Source organism: Nematolebias whitei, chromosome 17 (genome assembly GCF_014905685.2).
Source record: "Nematolebias whitei isolate Nwh7 chromosome 17, NemWhi1, whole genome shotgun sequence".
Taxonomy (NCBI): Eukaryota; Metazoa; Chordata; class Actinopteri; order Cyprinodontiformes; family Rivulidae; genus Nematolebias; species Nematolebias whitei.
In genome coordinates this window covers 28,583,775-28,594,238 of record NC_056514.1, presented here as the reverse complement: position 1 = coordinate 28,594,238, position 10,464 = coordinate 28,583,775, and the positions used below count along the sequence as shown (strand labels likewise).

General features: G+C 38.8%; 1 protein-coding gene across 2 annotated transcripts; it reads right to left on the bottom strand.

Annotated features, from left to right (window-relative positions):
- Window positions 1–6,205: 6,205 nt before the first annotated feature.
- On the bottom strand, window positions 6,206–9,894 carry LOC119423658 (probable phosphatase phospho1). 2 transcript variants are annotated; one of them, XM_037691062.1, is made up of 2 exons: window positions 9,805–9,894; window positions 6,206–7,339 (listed from the first exon to the last, which is right to left on the bottom strand). In XM_037691062.1, the coding sequence occupies exons 1-2, from the start codon at window positions 9,854–9,856 to the stop codon at window positions 6,546–6,548; spliced, it is 846 nt and encodes a 281-aa protein (XP_037546990.1). In that variant the 5' UTR covers window positions 9,857–9,894; the 3' UTR covers window positions 6,206–6,545. The 2 variants fall into 2 exon arrangements, with proteins under 2 accessions (XP_037546990.1, XP_037546991.1); XM_037691063.1 differs by having other exon boundaries at window positions 6,206–7,340; window positions 9,812–9,894.
- Window positions 9,895–10,464: the final 570 nt, after the last annotated feature.

Sequence of the window (10,464 nt, the reverse complement as noted above, 5' to 3'; positions counted from 1 at the left end):
CATAAATTATAACAGTTTTCAAAAAAGGTTTAATGCGAAGTTGTAGTAGCTCTAACTCTGCAAATTAATCCAACAATTTTCAGTCAGGTCATCTGGACAGGTTTTTTTTTTTTTTTTTTTTTCTGAAACGTTTCACCTTCTATCCGGAAGGCTTTCATCAGTCAAGGAAACACACAACTCAAAACTGATTCTTCCCCCAAAACAACTTACTCCAAAGTGGAACAAACCAGTTATGTTGGTGCTAAGATGGTGTCTTTGGCACGCCCCCTCCTCTTGTGCCGGCCCTCTTCCTCATCGACAGTCATGTCAAACTGGTTCAAAACCCAAAAAAAAAAAAGCTAACTCCAGTTTGGAGTAAGCTGTTTGGGGGAAGAATCAGTTTTGTGTTGTGTGTTTCCTTGACTGATGAAGCCTTCTGGATGGAAGGTGAAACGTTTCAGCAAAAAAAAAAAAACTGTCCAGATGACCTGACTGAAAAATGTTGGATTGTATACCTGGATTATTGAGCATGGATTTGCTGCAAATTAATGATTTTAACCAAATTTTGGGTAAACTTAACATTGTTTGATGGGACAAACAACCAGACCCTGCTGAGATAAAAAAAATATTTGAGGTTAGCTTGGTCCAAATTTAACTCAGCGCTGAGTAGGTTGTTTTTAAAGCTGCAGTTTTTAGAGTGTAAAAATGTGGTACCGTATTTTTCGGACTATAAGGCACACCGGATTATAAGGCGCATTAAGCAAAAATAAAACATTATGACAGATTTTTGAGCGCCGTGTATCACATAAAATCAGTTTGAGGTCAGTAAGCACAACCAGAATTACATGTACTACATAAGGCACAGTGAATTATAAGGCTCACTGTTGATTTTTGAGAAAATTAAAGGATTTTAAGTGTGCCTTATAGTCTGAAAAATATGGTAATTTGCAAGTATGTATTTAAAATCTGCATGTACTTGAGGATGTTAGAACAACAAAAAATTAGACGTCAAAAATGACCATTTGCTTGTAATTGTACAGTTTGAACAAATTCCTCTTGAAAGTCTACAAACATTTTTTCATAACATGAACAAAATCCATATGTTTGTTTTCAGTGACTACTGTGCATTCAAAAATCTTTATAATTTATTTCAGTTTAAGTAAATCTATACATTTTACCTTCTAATTTCTATCAAATAATAATTGTTACTTTTGTTTATGAGGTCCTACTAACACAAAATAGCTAGAGGAAATAAAACTGCCCACAAGGCAAATACTCAGGAGGATAAGACTGCATGACCAGTCTGGGGAGCAAGTTTATAGAGGTGGCCATTGCCCCCTCTGGCCCCCTCTTGGTGGCACCCCTGCATATGATTTCTGTTGGAGGAGGACAGTGACTGTCAGTGTATGACGATGCTTCAATGCACATACACCAATAATAGTGATTTCACTGTTTTTTTTTTTTAACATTTAAAAACAATTAGCAACATTTTTAAAACTCAGATGCCTTTGTGTTGCTCTTATCATGTTTAAGTTTAGTTTAGCTAATCTGCCTTTTGTCTACACATCCTCCACCCTTCTGCGTGCACTCTTTGCTCCGACTCTGCACTTCTGTCTTCTTCCAGTCAGCTGAGGAGCCACATATTGACAAATCAGGATGACTCTTTTTGCTTCAGGTCTCCATTGTCTCCTCTATCTGCCGCTGTTGCTGAAGCAACTTGTCATTTACTGCGAGATTACATAATCTATTTGAGGCTCATTGTCCTTTGCCTGGATTGGCCTCCCATCTGATTGACAGCGTTACGTTAAACACAACCAACAAAATATCATCCACTGTTAATTCCAATTATTTCTCAAAGCCAAGATGAAATAATTAAAAAATATGAAATTCAGGCTGGATTATTTAAAACTATAACCTACATATTTTCAAGATTACACCAAACATTTTAAACAATATTATTGAAAATGGTAGCAACTTTTTTAATAGACTCAACTGTACCGGCTCTTTCATAATGAGTTTGTTTTATTTTATATTAATTAATAGTTTTGACCATGAAACACTGAATAAAAGTGCAAGTTGTTGTTACAATTAAGAAAAAGTAACATATATTTTGTACTTTAAAGCTAGAATGGCCTCATATCAAACAAGCATTTTATGTGGTCACATGAAACTTATTTTTTAAACATTTCATTGTAAATAAATGTGACTAAATGTACTCAGATCAATAACAGAGGAGCTACTGGATGATAGGTTGTTAAAGAGGTCTTTTAATAGGTCACATATTATGAATTTGTTTTTCATAAAACACACCAAAAGAACACAGTCGGATAATGGCTTTACGTTCCTGTTACAACAATGCATTTACAACCTTTAGAAGTTATTCATGTCATACACAAAAACCTCACAGAGTGCAAGAACTCACAAAAAGGAAAAGCACAGTCCTGACAACACGCATTTATTTGGCTGTTGCAACAGGAGTTTTTGTTTCACTGAAAACACTGTGAGCTGGGGTCAATGTGCGTCCCTGAAAACATCACAGTTTTGTTATATCAAGTATAAAGTGTTTTAATTATTGCACAAGATTACACAGACAAGTTAAATAAATTAGGCTGTTGCATTGTTAGGAAAAAGCGTCACTCATCTAGTGTCCTCATCAACAAGCATTTATGAGTTTTGACCTCATACTGTAGCTGTATTACGCCTACTGACCTCTGACCTCTCAGTCATAAATAAAACCAAACACTTGCAGAGCTAACAAACATTTGTCTATCACTGTCTTTGCTTGCTGTCTGTACTCCCTGAGAAACTTAAACACTGAAGAAAGGACATTTTCAACACTTGTAGCTTTATCTTGGCCACACATAAATCAGCGATGACATCATAACCACTGAGAAGTATAAAATGAGAGACACTGCTCGTTCTGTTACAATGCCATCCTGCACCCTGGCCTTTACCTGGACGTTCTGACACTTCCACATACATCTAAATATTCCAAAGACGAGTCCCGTCCCATCAGTAGCAGCTTCTTCCAGCAGGACAGCGACAAGCCCCGCAACAACAGCTTCTATAGAGCACAACAAAAAGTCCATCTCACGTGAAAATTCTTCAATCAGACGAGAGCCGATGATACTAGAGGAAAGCAAAACTAACCCACAGATACCCTACCTCACAAATCACCCCACTATTGACAAATATTAAAACTGAAGACAGGACCAGAAGCTGGAAGTCGAAGCCACAAAAGGATAATCCAGTGACTGGCTGCTGTACGTTATTAAAGCCCCGCCCCTCTATTTAAATGAACACAACATTTTCCTGATAAAATAAAACAAAAAATACACCTGAAATCTTTTTGAGATGCTGATTTTTGTTGATTCACTTAGTTCTCACTCTGCTGTTGAAGGTTCAAATAATAATTTTAAAACTGTTTAATTTATACTAGATATTTAAGTAGGGATGCACAATATTATCGGCATGGTATCGGTATTGACCGATATTAGTGTTAAAGTTAAATATCGGACATCGGTCATTCGAAGATTTTTGGATTACATTGAGCCTCGCTACATCGTCCCCAGTCGGAGATATTTTTCCGACGTAATCTTACCAGAGTTACAAGCCGTCATTTCCGACATCATTGAGAGGCTAATAGCCGATAGCACTTGGGTGAGTTTTACCACAGACATTTGGACGTCGTGTTAGCCCCGTTAGCATGATTAGTCTAACAGCACAATGGATAGACAAAAACTTTGAACTTAAAAAGGCTGTCCTTCATGCACAAGAGTGCAGAGGATCCACACTGCAGCTACGAACCTGGAACAAGCCTCCACAAGTGAGACAGCATCGCAGGTGACTAATGCAAATAAATAATATTTAACACTTTTCATTTAATATAAGTTAAAGTGCTATGCATATCGTATGACTGCTACTGAATATATGTCACCAGCTCTTACAGCTGTTACACATTTTTTGTAGCAAATAAGCCTAAATAAGAGGAATATGTTCTGACAAAGGAAAAGTATATTAAAAATATCGGTATTGGTTATCGGCAAAATAAGTTTTAACATATCGGCCAAAAATCCAATATCGTGCATCCCTATATTTAAGGCTTTAAAACAGCCTCTTGTTATAACTGAGTGATACAGCCTGTTAGCAAGTTGGGAGGGTGTGTAAAGTTACAGCCTCACATCTGCAGAGTGCAGACTCTGTCTTGAAAAATACAACATGCCAGCAGCACCCAGTTAAATGGACATTTTGGCTTCAATTTTGAGCAATGGAAGTGAAGTAGCTTCATCCATCTTTTTTTTTATGAGTGCACAAGACCCAGTAGATGCTAATTTCCCAGTACTGGACATCCCAGAACACCCCCCGATGTTCTTTAAGTGTCACAAGAAGAACCTATTCAATATTCAGCATAGTCATAATGTTATGGCTAATGACTGAACATCATCATCAGCATACAATTAGCTCAACAGGCTGAGCTGAAATGACTTCAGAATCATATTAAATAAGATTTAAACACTAAGTTATTCTTACAGTCGCAAACCTGAAGCTACTTGAGATCATTTAAAAAACACTACAGATTTATTATCTGACTTTAAATATCTTTTTCAATTTCAGTGATGCAGTTAAGAGACAAAGTGATTTTCAAACGATCCTCCTTAGAAACGTTGCTGAATTCGTTTAAACGTAAAACAGGCATTGGACTTTGACTAGAATGTTAATAATCACTGGGACTTTTTAACAAGCAGCAAGTTCAAACTAATAACTACACCCAGGCTTTAGTTCTAAAAGTTATGAATCATCATCACACTTTATTTCACTGCAGCAGTGGGTTTAATGTTGGGTCTAAAAGCAGACATATGGCTTCAGCGGTCCTGCTGTTTTCATGCTGGTGTGGATTACAGCTGAAAAATCAACCCTTGGATTAAGTATCAGGGCAGCGCGCCAGAGTCTCTGCAACCTTATCGCTGTTTTATGTCACGCCTGACACGTGTGGGTTTCTGTTGCAGGCAGAGCTACCAATATATCTATCATGGAGGACCTCAAAAAGGGTGTTCATGTGGAATAGCTCTAGCCTGCAGATCAGTTTCTACTCATGCAACAGCTGCCAGGCAGGAGGTGAGACAATTACATGTAAAGTGCATTCAGACAAGAGGGGATCATTTGTTCATAGAGGTGAGTTTGTTATCATTATTATGACTGTTATGAAAAACTAAACCCTCAAGTTGACTTATTATACTGCTTACAGTAATGTGCAAAAGCATTAAAGGGCTATTACGACCATTTTGAAGTGGGATTTTTGTGTAAGCGTAGACAGCTCTTTGAACACCCACCATTCACAGGAACTGAGTTTGCATTGGATATGACTGATGAGCCGTTTTTATAAAAGTTCTGATTAGGGCTGCACAAAATATCAAAACTGTATCACCACTGAAATATCAGTGTGCACATACGTGGCAATTTTTTTTTCTAAAAGTCCTAGTTCCAATCTTCAAAACTTTATAGTGATTCAAATAAACGCCAAAATTTAAACCAGCAAAATTATATTTCTTTCAGATTTGGCCTCAGGCTGTACTAGAAGTGGTACAGCTAGCTGCTGCTGCTGTTATTTATGCGATTACCCCCATGTAATGTGAAACTGGTGGTGATGTAAAACTTTATAAAACAATGCATGAATCACTATAAAAGTTTTGAAACTGGAGCTGATTTAAGATGGCAGCACCTCACGGGGAGTAGCTGTAGGTCGTCACACTCCAGATTAAAGCAGTGGCAATCTGCAACTGGTAATACAGCAGTCCCTCGCTACTTCGCCGTTCGACTTTTGCGGACTCACTCTTTCACGTTTTTCGAAGTAAGATTGGACATGACACGCAATCGACAGACTTATGGATGAGCCACATGATCGGCATGGGAATTTTTATTTAAAGTAAATTATTTTTTATTATTTAGCACCTGCTGCACCTGTGTGCAGCCCACATGTGCAGGGCGAAGCTCTCTCCTGCAGCATGTTGCTCTCCGCTCTGCAGCGGAGAAGTGGGCGTGGCCGAGAGCGCTGGCAGGTGGCAGAGAGCAAAGATCACGACAGGCTGTGCTCTTTTAAAGTGTTTAAAGTTGAGAAATATTGTTTAGAATATTGCAAGAGTGTGGAAAGAGTTTAAAATGCCTTTATATATATATATATATATATATATATATATATATATATATATATATGAATACATATATATAAATACTAAAATAAACTACTACTTGTACTACTATTCCTACTTTGCGGTTTTTCACTTATCTTGGGGGAGCTGAGAACGGAACCCCCTGCGATAAACGAGGGGCTACTGTATATCAAGTCTTCATAACCAAAATGACACGTAATCCCACTTTAAAATGGATGTGAATTACTTTGTCACCCTTCATTCTTCATATCTTTGATTGCAGGCCAAGAATAATAGTTTAGCTATGTCTTTACAAACTGTTTCAATTAAATATGGGCTAAAATCATGATTTTTGCCAATTCTGCTTCTGTTTTCCTCCTTCCCTTTTACTTTTTGTTTTAATATCCAGTCACACAGGTTTCATCTCTCCTTGACTATTTTTTCCAGACAGTCCACTATATCCTCACCGCAAACCCAAGGAACTATGTTGGCCTTGAATTTTGCAGACTGCTGCATCCCCACCAGCAGCCTGTGCATGGGGAAGTTCCTCCTGGTGAAGGCTATGTCCTGAGGCCCCAGAACCAGAGAAGGGCACACGTCGTTGGCCCCGTCTCCGATGTAAAACACCCTCTGGAACGTAGTGCCACCTCGCTCCATTTGCCGGTCGGTCAAATACTCCTGAAGGATCACTTGCTTGCACATATTTTCAGGACAACAGGAGCACGAGTGCGAGTGGAATGGGAGAAGCACCAGCTGGCCCTTAGCGTTGAAACTGCCAGGGTTTGTGAAAATCTTCGTGAAGAGGTGGAGTACCTTGGCGTGCTTCAGCCATGTTTGGATAATGTAGGTGTTGGCGTCAGAGACCACCACCAGCTCAAAGTCCTGAATGTGGCTCTGCAGAAACTGCAGGAGTTTCAAGAAGCCAGGAGTGGGGGGGATCTTCTCCACCGCGGAGTGGATGGATTCCTTGGACACACCCTGCTCCGCCATGAAGGCCAAAACCTTCTGCATGTTCTCGTTGTAGTGGCCTTCCCGGAAGCTGTTTGTCAGCCAGGCGGGGAGCTGCTGATCCGGCAGAACCCGAATCACAGCGTCGTCGCTGTTTTCGCTGATGATGGTCTCATCAAAGTCGAACAGCACTAAGAAGCGTTGATCCTGTGGTTCTATTTGGACTGGGTTTGATGCAGCCGCCATCTTTGCTGAGGTGTCCCTCTCTAAAAAAGGAGACGAGAAACACAGATTATTAATGCACTTGGAGGATGATGACCCTCAGCTACTACCACACCAAACTTCAGCTCAATATCTGTAATACTGATTGAGTTAGACATTTTTGTGGTGGCTCAGGTCAATTAGCTGCGGTGGCCATATTGGTTTTGATTAATTCCAAAAGTTGATCAGCTATAGGTGCAGAACCAATGATTACTTTCTTTAAAACTCATTCATATTTTTAAACTGGTTCATGAAATAGTTTGCTGACAGTACAGAAAAACTAAAACATGAAACAGGCAATAAACCTTCTTGCCTTTGATGGCAGGGAATAAAAATACCAGAAATTTGTGTCACATTGTGTCCAGACTTGTTTATTCACCAACCTAAAACAGCATAAATCACAATAGCATCCATTATACAGTTTTTAGTATTGATTTAGTTTAAAGATGAGCCAAGTTAAAGCTCCAAGGTCCTTCACACTTGTAGGTTTTGTTGCATCCACTGCACAGCTTTCTGAGCATCATGATGCTGTTTATCATGAACACCATGTGCACTACTGTGCAGATATCTTACATCATCCCTCGTTATCTCCTGCCACCACAAGGCGTGCCTGTGCATGTGTGTGTGTGTGTTTATCTGTTGCCAAAACATCTCAGGAACCACTGGACAAGTTTTAACAGCATTTTCAGAACATAATCATTGGATGTAGATCTAGAAAAAAAATTGCATTTGGACTCGGTCTGATTCAAGATGGCTGCCACAGCCAACGGACATATAAAGAAAGCACAAAAGAATGACCATAACTGAGTCAGTTTTAGAGATATTGATCGAAACATTGGTGCAGTAGCAGCGGAGACTGATCTCTAACAGATATTCCAAGTATAAGATTTTGTCTTTAACTATCGGATTGACCTCTGTTTGTCTGTTAGCAGAATACCTCATGAACCACTGGATGAATTGTTGATACTGTCAGGAAACAATCATTGTTTATGTATAACTGATAAACGCTTGGACCAATTCAAGATGGCCACCACAGCCAACTGATCTTAGGAAATGCAGACATAGTTCTGTCAGTCAGTTTTACCGATATTGAGATGAAATCTATTTGTGGTTGAGGTTGAGTGCCTGTTAGCTACGATCACACCAAATTTTAGCATGATTTCTGTAAAACTGACTTAATTTTAGACACCAAGTTTTTTTTTTAAAGCCAGCTGGTTGTGGGGACCATCTTAATTTTGGATGGCTCCATCACGCCATCCATACTTTTTAGTTTTTGACTAGTTTTTGACTGGGACCCCCAAGCACTGGCTCACGGAGCCCCGGGGGTCTGGGGACCCCAGTTTGAGAACCACTGGTCTAATGGTGCATGAGATAGTTTGCTAACAAACAGGTGCAGTAGTTCACTTTATATAGTTATTAACATGTTAAACAAATATCTTGCACCATCTGTTAACTCTCAAAACGTGTTGGAGATCAGTATCAGCTACTACCACACCAAATTTCAAGTCAATATATTTAAAATTGACTGAGATATTGTCACCTTCGTGTTTTTTTTAAAAATCAGCTGACTGGAGCCATCTTGAATTGGGTTGACTCCAAAAGTTGATCAATTATAGAAATTCAACTAATGATTATGTCCCGACAGTTTCGTTACAATATCTGTTCAAGAGATATTTTGCTAACAGATAAACACACAGTCACAGGTTAAAACATTGTTGCACACTGTCAAAAAGTGAGCGTTAAAAAGAAAAATAGAAAAAAACTTTTTCACTATTAAAAAAATAACAGACCAATGCAAATATCATCAGTTAATGACACTTAATATATATTATTAAATAAAAAAAGATTAGTTCATAATTACTGAGAAGCACACAAATGTCTGCTTTAAAGCCCATGAGCAAACCTTGTTGATGACAGCAGGCTGCCAGAACCAGATTCCCCCTCACTGCTGAGGTCAAAGGTCACGTTTTTTAATTTTATTTTACATTAATCTGTAGGCTTAGAATACAACAAATGATACAAGAGGATCACTGAGAGGGAATGAGGACCTGCGGCCGTGCTGTGAGGACACCGAGCGGTTAAACTGATCACAGTTCAACACGGGGACTTGATGTCTCTGGACACCATCCTCAGGACACTCTGTGACGTCACCAGACCTGCTCAGTTACCTAAACGTGACGTAACCTGCAGCGACGCTGCACCAACTTCTGCCAAGTGAGCTTCAGAAATAGCAACTGCATAATTACCGGCACATTATTCACACACTAAGAAGTCTAATTTTAAATCCCAGTGTGAGCTATTCCTGTACGAGAGGTTAGCCCTGAAAGTCAACTACGGACGAAGCTCTGCCAGAAGTCATTTGATATTTGCTAATAATAAGTCTACGAATTAAAAGGACGGGTTAAAAGGATACAAATACGTCACAAAATGGAGAGGAAAAAACAGGAATAAGAAAGAAAAAAGGGCCTACCGGTGGTGGTGGTGGTGGTGGGCATAAGAGCGGGGTTCTCCGGTAACAGCATCCCGCAGCCGCACACGGCGAAAATTATTTAAAGCGGCTTGTGTCAAGTACGCAGGCGTTAACACAACTTCCGTTATTAACTTTCAAAATAAAAACTTCCGTGCGGTTTTTAACAGTAGGTGGTTCTATAAAATATCTCGTGCTTATACATGATCTTATTATACTTAAGTACACAATTTATTTTAGTTACTGAAGAGAAAAGGCACAGATAAAGCAGATGGGTTTAACGATATAGTTGATTAAAAAACAGCTACCATTTATTTTGTAGCAAACGTACAAGCACTTCCGCTTCAGGCTTTATAATTTAGTACATTTCAGATTCCATCACAGGGTACAGCATGTTCAGATGGGTGCTACAAATGTTGTACATCTTAAAAGTTAATTTTTTTACAAATATTTTTATGCTTAAATAAATATTTTTTTGTTTTTGTAATTCTTATTTTTGTATTTAAGCAATAAAAATAGTCCATTCATTAGAGAACAGCTAAGTGTTTCCTCCATAAGCAAGTCTTTGATTATCAGGAGCACTTATTACTCAGTAACCTGCTCATATTACAGTAAAAATTTGAAGTACCCATGCTTAAATGTTCAAAATGAAAGGAGTGTTTA

Coding starts and splice junctions, on each gene's coding strand:
- LOC119423658 (XM_037691062.1), bottom strand. CDS start 9,856: ATGCTGTTACCGGAGAACCCCGCTCTTATGCCCACCACCACCACCACC. Junction 7,340..9,804: donor CACCACCACCACCACCACCG/GTAGGCCCTTTT, acceptor CTCCTTTTTTAG/AGAGGGACACCTCAGCAAAG.